At 44.5% G+C, this 26,451-nt stretch overlaps 1 protein-coding gene across 2 annotated transcripts in view; it reads left to right on the forward strand.

Annotated features, from left to right (window-relative positions):
* The window catches only part of MYO18B (myosin XVIIIB), a 565,740-nt gene extending 539,499 nt beyond the window's left edge, over positions 1 to 26,241 (forward strand). For both annotated transcript variants that reach the window (XM_033955841.1, XM_033955842.1), the window contains 2 exons: positions 19,207 to 20,402; positions 25,020 to 26,241. In XM_033955841.1, coding sequence (XP_033811732.1) covers positions 19,207 to 20,402; positions 25,020 to 25,027 — 1,204 coding nt within the window. In that variant the 3' untranslated portion in view covers positions 25,028 to 26,241. The remainder of the gene's footprint in view (positions 1 to 19,206; positions 20,403 to 25,019) is intronic.
* The last annotated feature ends 210 nt before the right edge of the window (positions 26,242 to 26,451 follow it).

The raw sequence follows: 26,451 nt of genomic DNA on the forward strand, positions 1-26,451 counted from the left end.
GGAAATAATGAATTGGTGTTGGAGTAGGAAAAGGCAGACTGAAATATTATTATTTTGTACATTAGAATGAACGTCACTTAATAAAAGAAGCTAATGACGATTCTGACTAATTAGTAGTTCATGCAATAAAAGTGTAATTCACTAAGGGAGCCTTTAACTAGAGGGCATTAGATTTTACACTTAACATGCTTTAACATAGGAAATTAGACCCAGATTCTATAAATGATACCTAAAATTTGGTTCTACATTGGTGCACTTAGCCATGTAGACAAGGTTTAACCAGCACTGATAATTAACAACTAGTACCTTGTACTCTGAACAGCAGGAAGGCAGGAAAAGCAGAGAGAGGAGCCCGATCCTGCAGGGGAGCGTGAGGCAGTCCGCCCCTCCCCCGAAACCAGCGGGGTCTCCTTGATTTTAGAGCCCCACACCGGCGATCCGCCTTGCCTGCACTCTGAACAGCAGGAAGGCAGGAAAAGCAGAGAGAGGAGCCCGATCCTGCAGGGGAGCGTGAGGCAGTCCGCCCCTCCCCCGAAACCAGCGGGGTCTCCTTGATTTTAGAGCCCCACACCGGCGATCCGCCTTGCCTGCACTCTGAACAGCAGGAAGGCAGGAAAAGCAGAGAGAGGAGCCCGATCCTGCAGGGGAGCGTGAGGCAGTCCGCCCCTCCCCCGAAACCAGCGGGGTCTCCTTGATTTTAGAGCCCCACACCGGCGATCCGCCTTGCCTGCACTCTGAACAGCAGGAAGGCAGGAAAAGCAGAGAGAGGAGCCCGATCCTGCAGGGGAGCGTGAGGCAGTCCGCCCCTCCCCCGAAACCAGCGGGGTCTCCTTGATTTTAGAGCCCCACACCGGCGATCCGCCTTGCCTGCACTCTGAACAGCAGGAAGGCAGGAAAAGCAGAGAGAGGAGCCCGATCCTGCAGGGGAGCGTGAGGCAGTCCGCCCCTCCCCCGAAACCAGCGGGGTCTCCTTGATTTTAGAGCCCCACACCGGCGATCTGCCTTGCTTGCAATATCCCTTGTTATTCTTAACAGTTATTCAGTATACCTTGCCGGCAATATACCGTGCTATTCTTATTAGTTGGTATACCTTGTTATACCTTGTTATAGACCACTCAAGCCCCGATCCGCCTCCTCCCCATTGCCAGACGGGAGAGGAGACTTTTTTCAGTTATTTTATAGTTATTTTTTTACTTTCTTGATTTTGCTTCGGGAACTCCAGCAGCGGGAGCCAGCCCACACCGCCGAGAAGGAGAGCATCGGACCTGCAAACAGGCCACTCAAGCCTCGATCCACCTCCTCCCCATTGCCAGACGGGAGAGGAGACTTTTTTCAGTTATTTTATAGTTATTTTTTTACTTTCTTGATTTTGCTTCGGGAACTCCAGCAGCGGGAGCCAGCCCACGCCGCCGAGAAGGAGAGCATCGGACCTGCAAACAGGCCACTCAAGCCCCGATCCGCCTCCTCCCCATTGCCAGACGGGAGAGGAGACTTTTTTCAGTTATTTTACAGTTATTTTCCTTACTTTCTTGATTTGCTTCGGGAACTCCAGCAGCGGGAGCTTTTGCCGACAGAGCCAACCCAGCCCGCACCAACACCATTACCACAGCCCAAACCAGAGACATACCAGAACCAAAGAATCTTCCACACCACAAACAAAATGGAAAATTACATATACAAAACAACACTTGCCATCCTAACACTTTCACTACTCATTTCCAACTGGCAAACCACAGGATATCACCTATCACCCATCCCAATTCTGACAACAACCTACAGACAACCACAACCACCCAGAAAAATCCACACCACGAGAACCCTAACATCCTGCCCACTGACCAGCCAAGACCACATTCCCACCACCTGGGGAAAAAGACCTCCACCAAAGCACAAGACTACTACTCAAAAACAACTCACACCACCAAAAAATATCCTCTACCTTAATTGCAATCCTAATTCCAACACAAAATATACCTCGTTAACCTGTGCCTACATGAATATAAGATCAATTAGCCCAAAAGCAAACCTAATTAAAGACTGGCTGACTGAAGAACAACTAAGCTGTCTCTTCCTAGCCGAAACCTGGCTAACATCCAATTCGGACCCATGCATAACCGAATTCTGCCCCAAAGGGTACAAATTAGAGCTGGTTTGTCGAGAAAACAAACGAGGGGGAGGACTAGCTATTCTAGTACAAAACAACCTCAACCTAAAAGTTCTACACAAACACTCAACCCCTCACTTAGACCTTCTTGCATGCCAACTCTCCGACAATACACTCACAGACACCTTGAACTGTCTATTATGCTACATCACTCCAGGAAAATGGAACACTTCAAAACTTGAACTCGAAGAATTCATATTCCAGAACTCTCTAACCTCCACATACAATTTGCTCCTAGGAGACATCAATCTCCACCTCGAGGACCACACATCCAAACAAGTAGACGATATACTCTCATACCTCGACGCCCTATCCTACCAGATCCTCAATCCTGAACCCACGCACGAAAAAGGCCACCAACTTGATATAGCAGCATTCACGTCTCATAACCTCCACACCCCAAAAATTCATATCACCAATGGTACCTGGCATCCCTCTCTTTGGTCAGACCACCACAAATACACTTTCACCATCAACTGGCCTCAAAATAACACAAAACCCAAGCCACAAAAAACAACCTTCAAATCTAGACAGAAAATTGAGCCTGCCACATTCTGGGATAAAGTTGACCCTATAATCGCCCCCATCGACCCAACTGACTTCGTAAATCACTGGCGCATCCTAAGTGAAACAACCTTGAACGAGCTAGCCCCTGAAAAAACCAAACATAGAACCTGCAGATCCTCAGACAAGTGGTTCGACTCCGAACTCCTCCTACAAAAAAGGCACTGCAGACAACTTGAAAGATCTTGGAGAAAAAAGAAAAATGATCAAACCAAATCCGCTTGGAGAACCCAAATCAAACTATACAATATCAAACTTAAAGAAAAGCGCAAAACATACTACTCTAAACTAATTGGCACAAACACCTCTGACACAAAAACACTCTTCAACTTAGTAAAAAAACTTACGGACACAAACCCATTCCTTGCCACTCAAGGCAATAAACCACCAACAGCTTCTCAACTAGCAGACCACTTCAAACACAAGATCACTACAATCAGAAATACCTTCAACAACTCAACCACCAAACTCTACGAGATAATAACCCCCACAACGGAAGAAGCCATATCTGCAGACAGAACATGGACCACATTCCCAACCCTACAATGGTCTGATTTGAACCGACTATACAAAAAATACAGCCACACCTCATGCGACTTGAACTACTGCCCATCGTATCTGCTTACAAATGCCTCCCTTAAATTCAAAACCAACCTCATGCAATGGATTCAAAGCACTCTCATAGAAGGTCAATTCCCACAAGATCTTGGAGAGATCATAATCACACCCCTACTGAAAGATCAAAAAGGCCCTATAGACGCTCCTACCAACTACAGACCTATCGCTTCGATCCCATTATATGTCAAACTGATTGAAGGACTTGTGGCTCAATACCTCACCAACTACCTATTTGACCATAATATACTTCACTCCTCTCAATCAGGATTTAGATCTCACCACAGCACGGAAACACTACTAGCAACACTACTAGACATAGCCCGACAACACCTCAGTAAAGGACACAGGATCCTAATTATCCAACTAGATCTTTCCGCCGCCTTCGATCTAGTCGATCACACCATATTACTCCAGATACTTGATGCAATCGGGATCTCAGGGGTGGTTTACAATTGGTTCCAAGGATTCCTCAAAACAAGAACGTACAGAGTTAAGACAAACAACACGAAATCTAACCCATGGTCAAATCCATGCGGAGTCCCGCAGGGGTCACCACTATCGCCCATTCTATTCAATCTCTTCATCTCCTCCCTCGGCACCACTTTAGACAACCTAAATGTAACATCATTCAGCTACGCAGATGACATAACTATTCTCCTCCCCTTTGAAATCCAAGACCACACCTCAACAGGACACCTGGAAATAATTCTGGATGAAGTAGAAAAATGGATGACAAACCACAAACTGAAACTAAACTCGGACAAAACCAAATTCCTAATGCTTGAAACGGACAAAAACCCATCCATAACAGACCTAGAAATTAAAGCAACCAAATACCCAATCCAGACCTCACTCAGAATCTTGGGAGTGCAGATAGACAGATGCTGCACTATGCAGACCCAAATCAACAAAACTACCCAAAAAGCATTCTTCACAATGCGCAACTTAAGAAAAATAAGGAAATTCTTTGACAAAGAACACTACAGGATAATTGTACAATCCCTGGTACTAGGTCTCGTGGACTACTGCAATATCCTTTATCTACCATGCCCCACAAACATGATCAAAAAACTTCAAACTGTTCAGAACACAGCCCTTAGACTAATTTACTCACTCGGAAAATTTGACCACATCACCAATGCCTACCTAGACTCACACTGGCTACCGATTCGAGCCAGAATTCAATTCAAACTATACTGTCTACTCTTCAAAGTAATTAACGGTACTGCACCCACCTACCTAAATGACCGCCTAAACCGTAACCTTCCAACCAGAACAAGAAGAAAACTGACATCATTCACATACCCACCACTCAAGGGTACTCACCGCAAAAAGCTTTATGATAGCCTCCTGGCAACACATGCTGCAAAACTCGAACCTTCCATCACCAGATTGTTAACCACAACATCAGACCTCAAGACATTCCGTAAAGAAATCAAAACACTGCTGTTCAAAAAGCATACACAATCTACCTAACCTCCCTCACCCCATCCCCCAAGAAACCAAAACACTGCCGTCCAAAACATCTTCCGATGTTATCAAGTCTTTACTATCATTCTGTTATTAAGTCTCTATCCTCAAACTGTATTCTCTATTGTCATGTACCATCCTGGAAATGTCCAGTTCTCTTCTTATGTAATCCGCTTTGAACCGCAAGGTACAAGCGGAATAAAAATCACTAATGTAATGTAATGTAATGTAATGTAATTAATAAAAATTGCACGTAATCAGATAGTATGTACCTTGCCTACATGAAAGTATGCATGGTTAGGGGATAGACCTTGGGTGTGTTTTAGGCGCCTGTCTTGGACTTAGGCACACTCATTTAGGCCAAGAAAATCCTGGCATATATAGGGTGTGCCTAAGCAGGGCAGGATTAACCAATAGGCCAAGTAGGGCCCGAAATGGTCAGGGGAGGCCCAATGAAGGAGGGCATCAACATTGTTTTTTCCAAACGACGATCGACCCCTCCAGCATCGATCGGCAATGTGGGCCCCCTGATCGGCAACATGGGACCCCCTGATCAGCAATGAGGCCCCCCCCCCCCCCATCGACAGAAAGCAAGACAAGCAAGCAATGCGGGTAAGAACGGGAACTCTGATTGTGAGGGGGCGGGTCAAGATGGCGGCGATGTGAGGAGCTGTGAGAGACGCGTTAAGATCTCTCCTCGTTTAGCTTCAGTTTTTGCCTGATTTATTTACCTCGTTCTCCTTATGCCTCCGAAAAGAAAAGGGGTGGTCAGGGGACCTTCCTCGCCGGCCTTGGCGTCTACCCCCCCGACAGCTAACGATGGATAGCTTCTTTTCGGCTCCTCCGGCACCAGCAATATCCGGAGTGGAGAGCCCGGCGTTGGGCGGCGAAGAGAGGGAGTCGCTTGCCCTTTCGGGCATAGAGACATCGCTGTCTCCACCGGTTTCCCATACTCCTCCGTGTCCAGCGGCTGCCGGAACGATGTGGCGAGAGACACCCGATCCCGGAAGTGGAGGCGTGGGGTCTCCCGACGAGGGCACAGCGTCTGGAGACAGTTTGCTGATGGAAGCTAACAAGAGAGAGGGGGATTTGTCCTCTCCGACGGAGGTTTCTCTTCAAGGCATCTGGTCTTTGCTTCAGCGGATGGAGTCAAAAATGGAAAAATCATCTGAAAAGGTAACAAAAATAGTGGAAAAATTGGATGTGCTGACTGAAACTGTGGAAGTAATGAAAAGGGATTCTAGTGCTCAAACTAAGCAGATGCAGGAGGATATACTGCATTTACAACAATTCAAGGTGGCTTCAATTAAAGATAGTTTCCTTATAAATAAGAAATTGGAGCAATTTGAAAATTTCAACAGGCATTTGAACCTCCGTATTTTAAATTTTCCTCAAATTCCGGGTATATTGCCTTTGGACTTATTAAAAAGATACCTGATTGAAAATTTAAAGATTTCGTCAAATTGTATTCCGACTATAAATAAAATCTATTATTTACCAAATAAGAAGATACCCGGAAGACAAGAAGGAGAAGATGAGATTGAGAAAGAGATAAGGAGGGAAAATAATGAAATAGAATTTGCTAATGTGACTGCTCTTCTTGAACAAACAATTTCTACTGATAATGTTAGAGCTACGCTCTTAGTATCATTCGTTTTTGAGCAAGACGTGAACATGATTATGAAACTATTATTTAAAAACTCACAGAAATTATTTGGGGAGCAAAAAGTTTGGATATATCCTGATGTCGCAAAGTACACAAGAACGGAGGAAAGAATTTCTTTCTATGCGTCAAGATACTATAAAATTGGGAGCAACTTTCTTGTTAGCATACCCCTGTAAATGCCTAGTTAGGTATTTGGGAGTTAAATATACATTTTTTTCTCCTAATCACCTGAAGGAATTCTTGGATGTAAAGAAAATCATCAAGGAATGAGGGGAAATAGTAATTAATAGCTGGTGTTTAGAACATAAAGCCTAATTGTTTAATTAAGTTTCTTGTTAAATTTATCTCAAAAATTTTCGATTGACCATCCCCCTATTATGGTGGTCTAAGAAAGGAAAAATTATTTTCATAAGTATGAATCTGTAATACTTCTGTATTGTTTTTTCTTTCCTGTATTTAATGTAACAAGATGTATTCTTGTAAAATTTTGTTGAATAATATAAATAAAAAATTCCAAAAAAAAAAAAAAGAACGGGAACTCTAATTTTGCAAGTGGTGCTGCTTGCCCAAAGCTTCCCTCTGATGCAGCTTCCTGTTTCCGCCTGGGCGCAGGGTGGGGTGGGGCTGGGCAGGGGGGCCCAGTGTACTTGTGTGCCTAGGGGCTCTTGAAGAATTAATCCTGCCCTGGGTCTAAGGTGTCTGTATTTTACAGTCGTAAAATCTGGCAACCCTATTACTACGCAAAGAACCCGGTCTTAACATATCACATAAGATGTTAGGCCCTGAGGGCCAAATTCTCCAAAAGGCATCCCGAAGTTAGGCAGTGGTTGGCATGGTTAAAGCTACAGCCTCAACACCCTGAGGTTGTGGGTTCAAACCCATGCTGCTCCTTGTGACCCTGGGCAAGTCACTTAATCCCCCCATTGCCCCAGGTACGTTAGATAGATTGTGAGCCAACCGGAACAGATAGGGGAAAATGCTTGAGTACCTGAATAAATGCATGTAAACCGTTCTGAGCTCCCCTGGGAGAACAGTATAGAAAATTAAATAAATAATGAACCAATCAGGACACACATTTATAAAAATGAATTCAGGCACATTTCATATATGCCTGCCTTGCACCTACAGTGGTGCATAGGGACGCCTACAGATGCCTAAGGTCAGCCTGGGCATGGTTTTCACCGGACATGGCCTTAGGCATCCATAGGCATTCCTATGCACCTCCATATACATGAGATTGGTGCCTTAAATGTGGACCTTTAAAATGCTGGCCTTCATTTGAGGCGCCTATGTTAAAACCAAAAAGATGCAGAGCATTAGATTAGACAAACTTTTCTGAGTCTTGAATTTACTTTTTGGAGGTCCGATTATTATTTTGAAAAATAAAGCCACTGCTGATTGAGCATCGCTGTTTGACACGCGGCAGGTGCCCACATCAGGCCCCGATTCTATAAATGGCACCAAAAGATTGGCATCGAGGAACATGACGCATAGCACCTGCCAATCTCCAGTTAGGCACCGTTTATAGAATCGTGCCTATCAGCATCTAAAATGGATTGAGGTGCCCCCTTATTTATGTCATTTTAGGCGCTTACAAGGAAAATACGTGTACCCAAGATCCGCCCACAATCTGCCCTTACACCACGCCCACTTTCTGGTAGGTGTCAACCAAGTGAGGCGCCTAACACCCAATTAATTTTCATTTTTACCAACTATGAGCTCATTAATGGCGCCAATTACGCCTCATTTGGAGTATTGTGTTCAATTCTGGAGACCACACTACCGGAAGGATGTGCTGAGAATCGAGTCGGTCCAGCGAATGGCCACCAGGATGGTCTTGGGGCTCAAGGATCTCACGTATGAAGAAAGACTGAAAAAATTGCGGCTGTACTCACTTGAGGAACGAAGAGAGAGAGGAGACACGATTGAAAGGTTTAAGTACATCACGGGACGTATCGAGTCGGAAGATGATATCTTCTGCCTCATGGGACCCTCGACCACCAGAGGGCATCCGCTGAAAATCAGGGGAGGGAAGTTTCATAGCGACTCCAGAAAGTACTTCTTCACCGAAAGAGTGGTGGATCATTGGAACAAACTCCCACTGCAGGTGATTGAGGCCAGCAGCGTGTCAGATTTTAAGAGAAAATGGGATACTCACGTGGAATCTCTAAGGGAGTGAATTCAGGGGGGCGGGTATTTGGAATGGGCAGACTTGGTGGGCTAAAGCCCTTTTCTGCTGTCATTTTCTATGTTTCTATGTTTCTAATTAAAAAATTAAGTTAGTCACCTAGATAATAATAATAACTTTATTCTTCTATACCGCCAAAATCTTGCAACTTCTAGGCGGTTTACAACCAAGGTAGCTGAACATTCAGCGAGTTACAATATGCGGATGATCAGAGGAAATACAGAGTGCAGAGATTTTATTAAAGCGAAAATGTAAATATACAGTTTGCTGAGCGCGAATATAGGTTATACAGTTTGTTAAGAAATTTCTGAGAGGACCTGTTAGGAAAAGGTCACGTATTACAAAAAATACAGCGAAAAATTACAATATGATAATAATAGTTTATATAAATCGCAGAACCGTGAAGTTCTATGCGGACTTATGAGGGGAGAGAGGGAATGGATAAGAGATTGGGAGGACCTTTATTGTGGAGAGAGAGAGGAGCGGGTCAGTTGTCTAGATATTTCAGGAACAGGTATGTTTTTAGGCGCTTCCTAAATTCCTCATAAGTGGTGGGTGAAAGCAATTGATATAGGTCTTTACCCCATATGGCTGCTTGGTGTGAGAGAAGGTATTCATGGTGTTTTTTCAGTTTGCAACCTCTAACTGGAGGGGAAACGAAGTTTGAATGTGTGCTTCTCTTGCGTCTGTTGGTGGAAAAGGCGCAAGAGAAGCTCACATTCAAACTTCGTTTCCCCTCCAGATCTGCTAGGCGTGCCAATGTAGGCACATAACTTCAGGCGTCGTTTACAGAATCTGGGTCAGGGCTAGATTCATTAAATGGCGCCCAACTTTGGGCGCCATCAAGATCTGTGCTAGCTTAGCGCGCTTCCTGCACCCAACTTTGCATGCGAGGACTTACGCCTCCGTTAAGGGCTGCTGAATATCAACAACTTGAATGGGCGGGGAGCCGTCCCTGCTCACTTAAATCGCTCTGAACGTTGACCCGTCTGTTCATTGCATCTTTACAGTACAGGCCCACTGCCGCAGCTTCGGAGCTGGAGAGGGGGAGGGAGAGTCGCGGCTCAGGACCGCTGTCGCTGCTGGTTCGGGGACTTTTTTTTTGCTGGCAGTTTTTATTGACGGTTGGGTGAGAGTGCCGGTTGCTTGAATAACCAGTTAATCGGGATTGTATTGTATTATGGGGGGGATCAGAGGAGATCCTTGTTTTTTTCTTCAAAATAAAAATGCATCTCATCGAAGTGTAGCACGGCTGGCAAGAGCGCCTCGATCAGAAAATCGACGGCACATCACCGGACCAATTTCCAAACAAACTGACAAAATTAGGAATTAAGGTCCTCTTTTGCTAAGGTGCGCTAACCGATTAGCGCATGCTAAACGCTAACACGTGCATGTTAGTCTATGGACGCGTTAGCATTTTATTAGCGTGCGCTAATCGGTTAGCGCACCTTACTAAAAGAGGGCTAAGTTTAATGCCACAGTTTCTATGCAGCGTGAAAAAGTTTCAAGTTTATTAAATACTTCTGTTCCACCAATCGGGGAAACCCATCTAGGCAGCTGACATTCTAAATCAGGAGGAAGGGGAGCGATGGTGAAGAGTCAGGGCTACCACCTTTACAACCGGTGATCAATGTATCTGAGCCGACACTACATAGCTTTCAACTGAGCCATTACCCAGCATGACAGTTTAGCAAATGAAAGCGTTAACATTAGCATAACATACAAACCTTGCATTATGCAGTCTGTGGCCGCACAATGCAACCCACCATCAATTTAAATCAGTCTAACCAGTGAAAGGCTTCATGATGTCTGCGACCTAGAACAAGATTAATGTGCAGCGGCAGGCCAAGAAAGCAAACAGAATGCTAGGGATTAGTAGGAAAAGAATCCTCTATAATAAAACCCTAAGCGCGCATGCGCACTTAGGAGGCCCTGATCCCTGCCACCGTGCTGTGTGCTTCCGTGACCGTATTCTATTTGCTTGAGGTGCGTGCGGCGGCTTGCGGCACGTGCAGCGATTTTAGCGGCGGTGGCGGTTTGACTCCTGTGCTGCTGCTGCCGGGATGCCTCTTCTCACCCCCGGACCAGCAAACGCAGCAGCCGCTGGGCATTTGCTAGGCCGGCCCACTTCGATAATGTGAGGTGGGCCAGCCTAGCAAAAGCCCCGAGGCTGCCCGGGCTAACGGATGCTGGACAGGGGGAGCAGGGAAAGGAAAAGGGGTACTACTGGACAGGGGGAGCAGGGAAGGGGTGCTGCTGGACAGGGGGATCAGGTAAGGGGCGCTGCTGGACAGTGGGGGAGGTAAAAGGAAGGGAGAAGGACTACTGCTGGACGGGGGAGCAGAGAAGAGGTGCTGCTGGACAGGGGGGAGGTAAAACAAAGGGAGAAGGGCTGCTGCTGGACAGGGGAGCAGGCAAGGGGTGGTGGTGGACAGCCGAGGAAAGAGAGAGACAGAAAGAAAAAGACAGACAGGCAGTGGCCAAGGAGAGAGAGAGAGAGAGACAGAAAAAAAGAAATACAGACAGAAAGCGGTCAAGAAGAGAGAGAGAAAGAAAGACAGACACACACATCTATTCTAGCACCCGTAAATGTAACATGCTTAAAGACTAGTAGAGAATAAAACAAAGATTACCAGAGCACCTCTGTATCGTTTTATGGCGACACTGCACTTTGCGTATTGTATGCAATTGCGATTGTTCCATCTAAATAAAGATATTGAACTCAATATTCAGACTGCGGGAGCCAGCCTGCCTAAATTTCACGGTAAGTGGTGAGCTTGAATGCTAGGCCATTTCCTGTTACTGATGTCTGAATATCCGGGGGCTTTTTGGCCAGCTATAATTTGACTGGTTAACTCGAGATTTAGTGCTAGGTAAGATAGGACAGCTATTTAGGCGGACCGATTTGTCTGTTAAACCTGGCCGGTCAGGGCTAAATATTGCCTAGTAACACACAATATAGCTGGTTAACATTTAGCCGCTAACCACAGATATTAAGTGGAGAGAACCGGTTATCTCGGGTTGAATATTCGCAGTTAGCCAGTTAAATGCTATTTAACCAACTAGTAGCCATTAAATAGCTTTTATGGAACAATTTGACTGGACCACTCAGACTGCTATCAGACATTTAGAAATTTAAAAAAGGATATTGAAAACAACTTTATTTATGCAGGCTTTTTCCTGAATCTTATCTAATGATAATAATTCTGGAGAACTTTCGATACATGTAAATTATTGTAATGATTGTGTATGTACTCTGTGGACCGCATAGGTTTAAACGGGGTACGTGTTTTTAAATATATAAATAACTATTGGGGGGAGGGACCCTGAAATTAGAAAAAAATGAGAAAAGATACAGAGAGAAGTGACCAAAATGATTGACGAGATAGAGTGACTCTCGTATGAGGAAAGGTTGAAGAGGTTAGAGCTCTTCAACTTGGACAAAAGATAGCTTAGGAGGTTATGATAGAAGCGAACAAGAGCAGGCAGTGGGGATGGGGCTAGAGCGGGACGGAGGGCGGAACTGAGTGGGCATGGGGGCGGGTCTAGGGGAGGTCCAGATTTTCCGATTGGAAAATCTGGCAACCCCTAGGAATGGGTAAATGTGAATCGACTGTACCAAGTCTAGGGAACAACACAAAATTACAAAGTTGAGCGTTTAAAAGAAATAGGAGAAAATATTTTTTACTCAACACTAAAGGTCCTTTTACTAAGCTTTGGTAAAAAGTGATCTTAGTGCACCTTTATGTGGGTCTTTTCTGCACGCTAAGGCCATTTTTTACTGTGGCTGTAAAAATGGCTTTTTTCTATTTCTTTGCAGTAATGGTTATGCACAAATGTTACCAATACTCTGAATCCAAACACTATTTACGCCCTCTGAAAATACTGTAGAGGGAATAGACCTCAGGTGCTCATAGGAATCAAGCTTCTGAACATGTCATAACCTGTACTGCCAATTACTGAGCCTTCATTGGTCAGAAAAACCTTCCATTCACATTAATTTCTCTTCTCTATCTTGAAATGTCCATAATTACTGTCAAAAAGGCTGAGAGGCAAATTTTTCCCACTAGAATGCAGAAATCAGCGATGACTTAACTGAATACGAGTGTCCTGGGCTCAATGGAGCTTTCCCGTTTCACATTTACTTCACTGGGAGCCAACTTCCGGTTGTGTCAGAGGAGAAGCGTCCGCCCACACACACGCAACTGCAGGGCGGCACAGGCAGGCTTCGCTGGCATCAGTTTCTTTTCTAAAGCGCCGCAAAGGTAAGGGGGGGAGGGAGGGAGATAGATTATGCCGTAGGTAGGGAGGGGGCCGCGCATGATCAGTGAACGCACACCTTCCCTCCCATAACTGCGGGGTGGTGGATGGCCTTGTCCCCGTGCCCGCAGTGAGCACTCCCCCCCCCCCCCTGTTTCAGTGGGTTACCCGCGGCTACCCACGGCTAGCCACGGGTAACTACCACCCTGTCATTCTCTATTTTAAACTGACCGTTAACCCTGTCAGTTTCCCGTTTTCACTTCCAGCATTTAGCCTGATGGGTTCCAGTAAGCTGAGTATATCCTCTTCGGTAAATATAGATGCAAAAAACGTGTTCAGTCTGTCGGCGATTGCTTTGTCCTCCTTTAGCACTCCCTTTGTTCCTTGGTCATCCAACGGTCCCACCGCTTCCTTCGCAGGTTGTTTCCCTTTAATATATCGAAAGAACGGCCTGATGTTTTTCACCTCCTTGGCTATTTTTTCCTCGTAGTCTCTTTTGATCCCTTTTACCACCTTATGGCGCCTGCGTTGATGTTGTTTGTGCTTATTCCAGTTTTCATCTGTTTTTGATCTTTTCTATTCCTTAAACGAGGTTTTTTTTTGTCTCTGATCGTTTCCTTAACCTCTACAGTGAGCCACGCGGGTTCTTTATTCTTTTTCCTCTTTGATCCCTTGTTGATATATATAGATTTTGCGCCTCGGTGACCGTATCCTTAAATAAAGACCAAGCTTGCTCTAGCATCTTTACAGTGTTTATCCTCTTCTTAATCTTCTTCCCCACCATGCGTCTCATCCCTTCGTAATTCCCTTTTTGGAAGCTTAGCGCCGTGGCCTTCGTTCTGAACCGATGTTTCGCCCCTGTTTCCAGGTTGAAGCCGATCATATTGTGGTCGCTGTTTCCCAGCGTCCCTTCAGTGTCACGTTGGATTTAGTAGGAAAAACTCACTCCTCCGGACAAAACAGCTTCAAATAAGAATTTGATGATGCAGACACATCCTTGGTATAGAAAAACTCCACTTCCTATATTAGTTCTTTACTTGAGTGGGCGAATAAATGGCAGATGAACTTCAATGTGGAGAAATGCAAGGTCATGCATATAGGGAAAAAGAACCTGATGTTCAACTACACAATGGGGGGGTTGGCACTTGGGGAAAGCAACCTTGAAAAGGACTTGGGAGTGTTGGTGGATACAACAATGAAACCGACGGCGCAATGCGCAGTGGCCTCTAAGAAAGCGAACAGATTGTTGGGTATTATTAAGAGGGGTATTACATCCAGAACAAAGGAAGTTATCCTGCCGCTGTATCGGGTGATGGTGCACCCACATTTGGAGTACTGTGTCCAATATTGGTCACCGTACCTTAAGAAGGACATGGCAATACTTGAGAGAGTCCAGAGAAGAGCCACACGAAAAATAAAGGGTATGGAAAATCTTTCATACACTGAGAGATTAGAGAAACTTGGGCTCTTCTTCCTGGAGTAGCAGAAAAACCTTCCATTCACATTAATTTCTCTTCTCTATCTTGAAATGTCCATAATTACTGTCAAAAAGGCTGAGAGACAAATTTTTCCCACTAGAATGCAGAAATCAGCGATGACTTAACTGAATACGAGTGTCCTGGGCTCAATGGAGCTACCCCGTTTCACATTTACTTCACCGGGAGCCAACTTCCGGTTGCGTCAGAGGAGAAGCGTCCGCCCACACACACTCGACTGCAGGGCGGCACAGGGGAGACTCAGGGAGATATGATAGAGACTTACAAGATTATGAAAGGCATAGAGAGGGTGGAGAGGGACAGGTTCTTCAGCGTACTGGGAACTACAAGAACAAGAGGACATCCGGAGAAATTGAAAGGGGACAGGTTTAGAACCAATGCTAGGAAATTCTTCTTCACAGAGAGGGTGGTAGATACCTGGAATGCGCTTCCAGCGGGTGTAATAGGTCAGACTACATTATGGGGTTTCAAAGAGGGACTAGATAAATTCCTGAAGGATAAGGGGATTGAAGGTTACGATAAGGGAGAAAGAAAGGGTATAGATAAAAAAGAAAAGGGGTTTGAATGATATAAAGGAATTAGGGAAGAACAGGTTCTAGACAAAAGATCACTTTACAGATCATGGACCTGATGGGCCGCCGCGGGAGCGGACCGCTGGGCGCGATGGACCTCTAGTCTGACCCAGCAGAAGCAAATTCTTATGTTCTTATGATAGGTAACATTCAACACTCTTAAAGTATTCCCTCCATAATAGCTACAAACCATCATCTCTTATAAAACTCAGAGCAAAGAAATACACAAAACCTTATCTGCAGCAGGAATTTCTTCTACAGAGTGTGTAAGCAGGGTGCAGAAAGAAGGTTAACAAAGGGTCCGAGCGTATCCAAGTTCAAATGGTACTCTTTGACAGAGTTTATGAAACTGTGATAGCAGTTTCTAGTGCTGGGATCCGCGCTCAATGGCCCGCGCTGTCCCGATGCTCCTAGGAACTATCGCAGTTTCGTAAAAGGAGGCCTATATCTTTTTTGAGCTATAGTGACCAGAACGGAAAGAATACTCAAGGTGAGGTTGCATCATGGTGTGATACCGAGGCATCACAATATTCTTGGGGCTCCTTTTACAAAGCTGCGATAGCGTTTTTGGCGCACGCAGAATTTTAGCGCACGCTAAACCCGCGCTACGCGGCTAGAGCTAACGCCAGCTCAATGCTGGTGGTAGCGTCTAGCGGGCGCGCTAAAACCACTAGCGCAACAATGAATGAAAGCGGAATGTATGGGGTTTAGTAGTTCATTTAATAAAGTGTGGAGCCCATTGACTACATTTGTAACCTTGCAATAAGAGTCATATATCTCTCCTTTTCTTAGATTTCCTTACACATCTTGGGTGGGTGGGGGGAGGGAAATGTATTTTGAGTATTAAATTACTTAATTATAATATTGTAATCACATCATATGTCATGTTGTATTTGTGTAGTTAGTGCATTTTTATACAATACTTTATGTTCAATTAATTGTATTGCACTATCAAAGTTTGAAAATCAATAAAGATTACCTCCCCCCGCCTCCCCCCCCCCCCCCCGCGCTAGCGCAGCTTTGTAAAAGGAGACCTTAGTTTTAATTACCATCCCTTTTCTAAATTCCTATCATACCTGTTTGCTTTTTTGGCCATCACTGCACATTGGGTGGAAGGTTTCAGCATGTTGTCTACAATGACACCTAGATCTTTTCCTTGGGTGCTGACCCCAAAGATGAACCCTAGCATCTAGTTTATTCTTCCCAATGTGCATCACTTTGCATTACATAAGAACTAGAGAATGACACGGTGACGGTTTACCCGCGGCCACCGCATTTAAGCCGCGGGTCACCGCCGAAAACGGGGAAGAAAATTAGCAGTCGCTGCGGTGACGGGGACAAGGCCATTCACCGACCGCGGAAACGGTGAACAGGTTTGTCCCCGCGGGCCAATGTACCCCCTTCTAGGAACCGCTATTTACCTGTGTTTCACCGTGCTCCTCATTTGTCAGATCAACCCCTCCCGACAATCGCAGCAGAAGGGTACCCAACCCCTCCTGCCGGTCCTCCCAATGGCCTCCCCTAAGATCGCCGGCAGGAGGGTACCCAACCCCTCCTGCTGGACCCCCCCCCCCCCAACGAACCCTCCCACCCCGGAACCCCCTTAGTCTTACTTTACAAGTTGGACCGGACAGCTCCTCGCTCGTCTGGCCAGCAGGCCTGCCTCCGTCCAAATGAGGCGGGCCCGCCCCTACCCTGCCCAACCCACAGGATCCTAGGGCCTGATTGGTCTAGGCACCTAAAGCCACTCCCGCTATAGGAGGGGCCTTAGGTGCTTGGGCCAATCAGGCCCTAGGATCCTGTGGGTTAGGCAGCGATCACGGCAGGAGGGCACCCAACCCCTCCTGTAGACCCCCCCAACGGCCCTCCCGACAATCGCAGCAGAAGGGTACCCAACCCCTCCTGCCGGTCCTCCCAATGGCCCCCCCTAAGATCGCCGGCAGGAGGGTACCCAACCCCCCCTGCTGGACCCCCCCCCCCCCCCAACGAACCCTCCCACCCCGGAAACCCCTTGGTCTTACTTTACAAGTTGGACCGGACAGCTCCTCGCTCATCTGGCCAGCAGGCCTGCCTCCGTCCAAATGAGGCGGGCCCGCCCCTCCCCTCTCCTGCCTAACCCACAGGATCCTAGGGCCTGATTGGCCCAAGCACCTAAGGCCCCTCCTATAGCGGGAGTGGCTTTAGGTGCCTAGACCAATCAGGCCCTAGGATCCTGTGGGTTGGGCAGGGTAGGGGCGGGCCCACCTCATTTGGACGGAGGCAGGCCTGCTGGCCAGACGAGCGAGGAGCTGTCCGGTCCAACTTGTAAAGTAAGACCAAGGGGTTTCCGGGGTGGGAGGGTTCGTTGGGGGGGGTCCAGCAGGAGGGGTTGGGTACCCTCCTGCCGGCGATCTTAGGGGAGGCCATTGGGAGGACCGGCAGGAGGGGTTGGGTACCCTTCTGCTGCGATTGTCGGGAGGGCCGTTGGGGGGGTCTACAGGAGGGGTTGTAAAGTTTTTGCATTGTAAAGTTTTTGCATTGTAAAGTTTTTGCATTGCTAGCCCCAGGGGTGGTGGAAGATTAGTGATTGAAAAACTGTATGAAAAATAACTATTTTAAATTTAGTGATCAAAATGTTTCAGTTTTGAGAATTTATATTAATTAATTTTTTCTCTGCGTGTTTTGTTTTTGTATAGTTATTAACTAATATTTAACTAAGTTTTAAAGTTTTAAAGTTTTAAAGAATGTTTCCTTTATACGTAAATAAAGAAAAGTGAATGGGATTGCAGTGGCGGTGACGGGGCGGTGAATGGGGTGGCAGTGGCGGTGATGGGGCGGTGAAGAGGATGGTGAGACGGGGACGGGGCGGTGACGGGGATGGTGAGACGGGGACGGGGCGGTGACGGGGATGGTGAGACGGGGACGGGGCGGTGACGGGGACCAATTTTTTCACCGTGTCATTCTCTAATAAGAACATAAGAATTGCCTCTGTCGGGTCAGACCTGAGGTCCATCGTGCCCGGCAGTCCGCTCACGCGGTGGCCCCTCAGGTCCAGGACCTGAAAGTGCTCCTACCCTAAAACTCACATACGCTTTTCGCTTTTGTCCTGTAGAGTAACCTTCTATCTATACCCTGCAATCCCCTTCACTTCCAGGAAGTCATCCAGTCCCTTTTTGAAACCCAGTATTGTACTCTGTCCTATTACCTCCTTTGGAAGCATGTTTCAGGTGTCCACCACCCTCTGAGTGAAGAAAAACTTCCTTGCATTCGTTCTGAATCTGTCCCCTCTCAGTTTTTCTGGATGACCTCTTGTTTTTGTTGTCCCCGCTAGTCTGAAGAATCTGTCCAAATTTGTCCAAATTAAATTTCATCTGCCATTTGGATAGCCAGTCTTCAAGTTTCCTACGGTCTTCCTACAACCTCAGAAAAGTGAGTTTTCAGTCTAGCTTTGAACAAGGATGACCTTTTTTGAGAAAAGAAAGCAACCTTTCCCTTCGCCAAACAAAATCTAACCAGACCAGGCTATTTCACTTTTTCTGAAACCTACAGCTTTACATTACACCCCGTCTTTATATTTTCCCAAAAGGTTTACACTTATTTATTTTTTGTTGCAGTTATAAAAATGTTATTCTCGGTAAGACAAAGATTGATTTTACTTTTCAAAGGAAACATGTGTTCTCTTGTGTATCATCTGTGCTCGATGCGGTTTTATATATTTTCTGCATTTTTCTTACAGAATGAAAAAGTCTTTTCATATTTCAAAGGATGCCTTGGCCAAAACTATCAGGCACTGAAAAAATAAAAACAAACTAAAGGCTTATATTTATGCATTTTCTTTTAATGTAATCTGCTGGTTTGGTCTATATGCTATAGAAATAGAAAAATCATATGTGCTTATACGGGTACTGGAAAAAAAACCCCAAACCATTTATTTTGAGTCATGTCTTAGTTAGTGTAATAGATTTATGAGGCACATTACATTTTTAAAAGAGCAATCCATCTCGTTTGTTTGCAATCTGTTCAAGTGAATTCAGCTGAGATGAATTAGAAACAAAAATAATATTTTATGAAACTAATGGGTATTGTTCATACTGAGTATAGATAGAAAGTTCTATGGGTTAACTAAAATTTTAGAACAAGTAAATATTCAGGATTGCCATTAATTTTCAATTTGACTTTAATGTGGACTGCTTACAAAACATAATTAATGTATTTGTTTTATTGTGCAGGATAAATCAAGACATTACAAAAGTTCAAGAGCTGAGAAAGCCAAGTTCTTTAGTTAGTTCTGAACGAGGGGAATATGGAAGACATGTGGACAAGGATAATATTAAAGGTCAAGTAAGAAAGTCTATGGAAACCCCAGTAGACAGAGCCTCAACCTCAACAAAACAAAAATCTCCACCATCAGAACAAATGCTGCCAAGTTCTTCATCAGCGCTTTCTGAATTTTTGGAAGAAGTGAGAAGGAAAAGGGCAATAGAAAAAGAACAGGTGACATTGGGTATGGAAGAGACCTCGTCATTGCCCATCTATCAAACAACTGGTGCATCTTCTCTTAGAAGATGTAGAACTTTCAAAGATGACGATGATGATTTTTCTAGAAAGCTTGAAATTCAAGAGCATTCAGAAAATATAGGATCTTCTCCAGGTGTAGGCTTAATGCGTTCATCTAGCCTTAGATGCATACCATCAGCAAACTTAGATTCAATCTTTTCACCAGCAGAGAAAAAAACAGCAAAATTTGGTTCCTGTGAATCACTTGTTCATCCTCAAAGTACTATTAGTCATGCCAGCCTAAAAATTAGCTCACCAGTAACAGGGTTACAACCTTGGAGAACGTGCCTTGAGCCATCAATAGAAGAAAGTAGTGATTCTGATCTTGGAAAAGAACCTCTAGTATTCCAAAATAAATATTTTTCCACTCTCATGGAAGATGGGAATGAAAGGACCTCATCAGCTCAGAAGGTAACAAGTCTAAATTTTGAGAGGAAAACTGATGACAACTTCGATGAGTTTGTTCCAGCAGTTCGGAGAGCTCGATCAGCAACCAGCTTGACCAGATCTGGCAGGGATAAAAGTGAAGGTCTCAGGCCACTGAGTGTTCATTTTGATGACCTGTCTTCTGATGGCAATTTTCAGTTTTCCTCAGAAATAAGGACAACTTTAAAGAAAAACCCAAATTATAGGGATGATCCTGCAAATTTATCAGATTCTTCATCCTCTTCTGGTTCAATAGTTTCTTATAAAAGTGCTGACAGCATAAAGAGTCGACCTCGACTTCCATGGCTGGAAGTTGAGGGATCAACTGCCAAGTCACCAGCTGAAGATATCCAAGGAGCTACAAGATCAGAAGCAGAAGGAAAAGAAGCTGATGTCAATAGTATTATGATGAAATACCTTCGGAAAACATCGGAATACCAAGGTAAAATATTTAAGAACAGATGCAATGTAAATAGCAACTTAGGAATGTGCATTCATTTGGAATGACATGAGAAATCTCAGTGGTTCATGTTGTTATAACCCAAAATGAAGGGGAAAAATTAAATTTGGGGTTTTATCTTGTATTGTCAACAGTGCACACTATTGCTCAATAGTGAACCTCAATGTTCAATAATACACACTAGCCCCCAAATTATATTGCACCCAAATTTAGGCACAGTTATAGAATAGGTTCAATTATGCGCATAAACTAATTGGCAATAGCTATCAATAATTGAACTTAAGAAGGGCTAATTGTCGCAAATTAGCACAGGTGCATATAACTGATTTATACCTTATTCTGTAAGCGACACGCCTAAATTTTATAGTTTGCAACTACAAAGAGGTCATGGCTGAGCGGGGGGGGGGGGTGATATGATTTTATAGAATTCTTGCATTTACATGCCTAAATATAGTTAAGTTTTGGAAGGGCTTTGGAACTGCCATTGTAGAATTTGCCCTTCGCGTCATGGGCCACTGTTAGAAACATAGGAGATGATTCTATAAACGGATGTCCCAATTGTAGGCAGCGGTAAGTGTCCTGCCGCTGTCTGACAGCCAATTGCAAAGCACGTTTTTTTTCTTTTTCTAAAAAAACCCAAGGCATGACGCCTACACTGTAGGCATTTGTCACGGGTCTAGGGAGTTGCTTAGGGACATTTAAGCTTGCCCAAGGCTGGGCATGGTTTCATTCAGAAATGGCCTTGGGTAAGCTTAGGCGGCCCTAGGTTTCTGCCTAGGGTTGCAACAGATGCCTGAAATGTAGGCCAGCAAAATGCTGGCCTTCGATTCAAATAGATGCAGCTGCTGAGCTGATCGTGGCAAGGGTCAACTTAGGGGTGCGGGGTGGGGGTCTGGGGGTTCTGAAGGGGTTCAGGGGGTGGCGGCAGAAGGGAGTGGGCATCACTGTTACTAAGTCAATTAGATTATTCTAACATCATTTACCTTGCTAATACTAAGAAAAATATTACCAGACTCAGACTTATTCAGAACACTACGGTAAGACATATTAATGGATTAAAGAAGTTTGACCATGTAACTACCGGGAGATGCATTGGTTCCCTGTGGAGGCCCGTATTATCTTTAAACTGGGCTGCATATACTACAAAGTTGCCTTCGGTCAGGTTCCTATATATTTGGCCAACATATTCTTTGTGGCTCTCCAGAGAAATAGCAGAAGATCACATGCCCTTTTTGTATTTCCACCCATCAAGGGTTATAAAAGTAAGAAATACCACGATCGTACTCTCTCCTTTCAAGCAGCTTCTCACGACAAGGTCTATTTTTGTTCATTAATTAATCTTTTGTAAACTGCATTGAACTTCAAGGTTATGCGGTATAGAAATCTGATTTTATATTATCCCTCCTGCCGGGCTTCTTCAGGTGGGCTGTCAGGGTGCCGGTTAGGGAATCGGGGTGAAGGGGGGGGTTAAGCAGGGTTAGGCGTCTGTCTGTTTATGCAGGTGCAATTCTGTATAGGATGCCAGTGTGCGATTCTTTGCCGCTTCTTAGGCGTCCGCTAAGGCATCCTAAACAGAATTAGCCCCATAGGATGCATTATTTTAAACAATGACGTTTACTATTGCACACTAGTGTTCGCTGTTCATCATAATGTCTGTGAATTAAAACAGTGTTTTTCAACCTTTTTACACCTATGGACCGGCAGAAATAAAAGAATTATTCTGTGGACCGGCATTGGCCCGTGGACCGGCGGTTGAAGAACACAGGGCTAAGATGTGGGCCAAACCCCGCCCATCTCTACCCAGTCTCCACCCCAGACCCCGCCCCCATAATAGTACTAATTGCACCTTGCACGTCCCGTGCCTCATCTGGAAGCCTTCTCTCTGACATTTCAACGTCAGAGAGAAGGCTTCCGGTTCAGGCGCAGGACGCCCGTAGGAGCCACTGCCCGTGGCTTTGTGCACTGAATTAGTTAGGAAGAGGGAGCTGGCTCAAAGATAACGCCGCATCGATCGCACCGTGGACCGGCGGTTGAAGAACACTGTTTTGGGCCTGATGCACGTGCTGGCCCTGTGGACCGGCAGGAAATTTCGGTGGACCGGCACCGGTCCATGGACCGGCGGTTGAAGAACACTGAATTAAAACACAAAACAAACAAACAAAAATCTCAGATTAAAATGGAAATCCCACGCATGACATAGAAAACTAAACAAAATAAAAAGTTAGAGAGTGCACACACCCCTACCACAATTATGAAAGCTGCAGGTTTCTAATTGGGTCACAACAGGGACTAAAACACAGCTGGATACCAGACAACATCGATAATACTCCTGATTACTTCACTTAGTGGGTCTAGTATTATAATTTAGCATTATGCATTCTTTATAGATTTCGCTTCTAACGGCTCTGATTTACCACATTCTAGATTTACAGACTGAAATTGCTTCTCGTATAAAGCCGATCTTATAGAGTGAATTGTGTCAGTTTACTTTGATATGCAGATATAGAGGGGAGGGATCCAATAAATAGCACTGAAAAATTCAACCCTGGAAAACATGAGCCCTAAACCCCCGTTCTATAAACTGCACCTAAAACATGGCGCATAACACACGTCAATATTAAGTTAAGAGTAAATTTGATCACGTAACCCCTCTGCTCATGGAATTGCATTGGCTTCCAGTGTATCTCAGAATTCAATTTAAGTGCATTTATGATCCTATCTGGCATTTTTGCCACTTTGATTCCTTTAGACTGGAACGTTCATAGATCTCATCGTGCCAGAAGTTCTCAAAAATTAAAACTTACATTTTCCTCTCTCAGTGGTTAAAAACAGAACCTTTAAGAGATTTAGTCATTCTTTTGCTTTTAAATTAATGGAATTCTAGAATGTTTTACCGCTTACATTATGAAGTTTAAGGTTCTTTTGCTTTATTCCGGAAAGTTCTGAAAACTTTTTTGTTTGCTAAACATTTTGGAAATTAACTATTTCAGTCTACTTTTCCTTGTCAATTTTATGTATTATGTATAACATTATTGTTACTCAAACTCCTAATCTGATTTTGATTTTGATTGGGTGTATTTAACATTATTGTTATACATAATACCGAGTCGAGCTCCTCTTGGTTGATGACTCGGTCTATAAAATTAAGTTTTAGATTAGGTTAGATTTACAGAATCGCATCTAATAATGTCTAAATTGGACTTAGGTGCCGGTAGGCGTCAAACCTTATTTACGCTAGGGTTTTCTTGGCCTAAGTACCGGCACCTAAGTCCAATTTAGGTGCCTACACACAAAACACGCCCAAGATCCACCCGTGATCTTCCCCCTAACCATGCCTGCTTTCTGGTAGGCGCATTGAACGAGGCGCCTACCGGGAAGTGGTAGGTGCCGACCGATTTAGTCACCTATCATCCAATTAATTCTAATTTTTGTCAATAATGAGCTACTGATCACTAATCGTTGGTGCTGACTAAGCTTTTTTAAAAAATGAAGGGATCCTTTTACTAAGGCGCACTAATCGCTAAGGCGTCCATAGAATATAACGGGCGCCTTAGCATTTAGCGCGTGCTAAATCGGTTAGTGCACCTTATAAAAGGACCCCTAAGTTAGTCACCTAAATCAGCTAGGTGCGCCAATCTAGGTGCGCCAATCTAGGCACCTGAATGTAGGCGGTTTTTGTTTTTTTTTAAATTATTATTTATTCTGTATTAATTTTCACTTTTGCATCACCAATTCTTTGGAGACCAACAGAAATTCTTGAAATAGAATAAAATAAAAGTGAAAATGCAACAGGCAATAATTGACACCTTTCGCCCACAACATTTAGGTTAATTGTGATCCAAAATTAGGAAAAAGTAAATATCTATAAATAATCAAGGAACCCACATGCATTGAACAGCCGCTCCGAGACCCTGCCCCCTAGCCAGTCTGCAGCGAACGTATGACCCCTCTTTTACAAAGGTGCGCTAAGCGTTGCAGCACCCTCTAAATCAATGCATGCGCTAACCGCTGACGTGTCCAAAGGATAACATGTACGCGTTAGCGTTTAGTGCGTGATTAAGGCGCGCAAAAAAGCAAAGCGCACCTTTGTAAAAGAGGGGGCGTGACGATCATTTCTTCTCTAGCACTTAAAAATTCCTCAAGCTGCTTAGGGTCAAAAAAATTGAAATTGTTTACCTCTGTATCATTCCTGGCACAAGCAGTAACCCCCAACCTGCTGTTACGCCAGCGTCGGTTCTTCCTCCGACGTAACTTCCTAGGCCCGGGTCCAGGAAGTGATGTCAGGAACGTTACAGAGGTACAGGGGGGAAAGGAAGCGTCAAGCACACATGGCAGTGGGGGGGGTGGGGGAAGGAGCGGCGAGGGTGGGTGGGGGCAGAGGACAGGTGCCTGCACCCTCACCAAGACAGCGCCCGGGGTGGACTTCCTGCCCCCCACCCTTGCTATGCTACTGCCCACAGATAGCAGACAGGTTTGTAACAAGCCATTTCTGTGCACTAAAACGTGGATTTACTAGTGCAAATACCTTTGAAATGTACAATTATTACAGATAAGTGACACGTTAAGAAATATCCTTATCAAACTGTTTTCTTTTTCTAGGTTCCTAAAAACGAGATATTCACTCAAGCTTCCCCCAAACCTCAAATATCTGAAGAAAGAATTGCGGCTTTTGTGAGCACCTTCCCTTTGCAGTACTCACTTGTTTTTGGACAGATGCACAGAAAGATAGACTCATACACAAGCAAAAAAAAGTATGTTATTAAATGTGTTGAACTTATAATAAAATAAATATCTTCCTCCACCCTTGCAGTAGTCGCTGAAGGCGAGGTACTTTGAAGTACAATCATTACGAGGGGCGTCCAATAATTTATCTACCCGAGTATGGAGGAATGTAGCAAATGTGTTGAAACAGGTCTGTTGTGACATGCTTTAAGGTTACTCATGCACAGTTACAGCTCAATGCGAGTCTAAAATTCCAAGAGACAGGATATCAGGAGAGTCCTCGTGCGAATCAAGTAAGCAACTGGTAGATTTAGAGCACTGTTTAATGATAAAATTTCTCACAAAAGAAGGAAAAAAGCCAAAGGAGATCCATGTATGCCTGACTACAGTTTATGGTAAGTGGATCCCATTATCCTACAAAGTAAAATTAAGTGGAGTAGAAAGTCCATTGAAGATGACTCGCATACTGGACGGCCTGTAGAAGCAACTTCCACAGAAATATGCAAGAAAGTCGAGGATTTAATTTTGTCTGACAGATGGGTTAAGATTTCCGGAATAGCTGAAGAAAAGGCCATCTCGGCAGATACAGTTTGGAAAATAATTCATGAAAAGTTGGGCATGCCCAAGGTTAGTGCAAGATGGGTTCCAAGAAGGCCACGAGGCTCTGGTGCTGTCAGGAGAACTTGGGAGGTGTATTTTTTTTTTCATTGTTTGGTGACTGGAGATGAGACTTGGGTCTATCACAGAGATCCTGAGTACAAAATGGAGTCAATGCACTGGAAATGCAAGTCGTCCCCCACCGCAAAAAAAGTTCAAGACAGGAAAATCTGCAGGCAAAGTCATGGCAACTGTCTTCTGGTTTAATGTTACATTAACTGGTTTATTGTTACATCAGGGAGTGCTAGGGAGGTAAAATTCCTAGACATCATAAATGACTGCTTCTTGGTGCAACTGGTCCTGGAACCAACAAGAAGGCGAGCTATTTTAGATTTGGGCCTACAGGAGTTAACTGTGTTGGGTCCGCTTTGAATCAGTGATCATAAAGTGATCAAATTTGAGCTGACACCTGGAGTGACATCGCAAAAAAAAAATCTGCTGTAGAGGCATTTAATTTTTGAAAGGGAGACTATGTTAAAATGAGGAAAATGGTTAAAAAGAAGCTAAAAGGATCAATTACAAAGGTTAGGACTGTAAATCAGGCATGAATTTTATTTAAAAATACCATCGTAGAAGCCCAGACCAGATGTATCCCACGTATTAGCAAAGGTAGAAAGAAGAGGAAACGAGAGCCGGCATGGTTAAAAAGTGA

Source organism: Geotrypetes seraphini, chromosome 8 (genome assembly GCF_902459505.1).
Source record: "Geotrypetes seraphini chromosome 8, aGeoSer1.1, whole genome shotgun sequence".
Classification (NCBI taxonomy): Eukaryota; Metazoa; Chordata; class Amphibia; order Gymnophiona; family Dermophiidae; genus Geotrypetes; species Geotrypetes seraphini.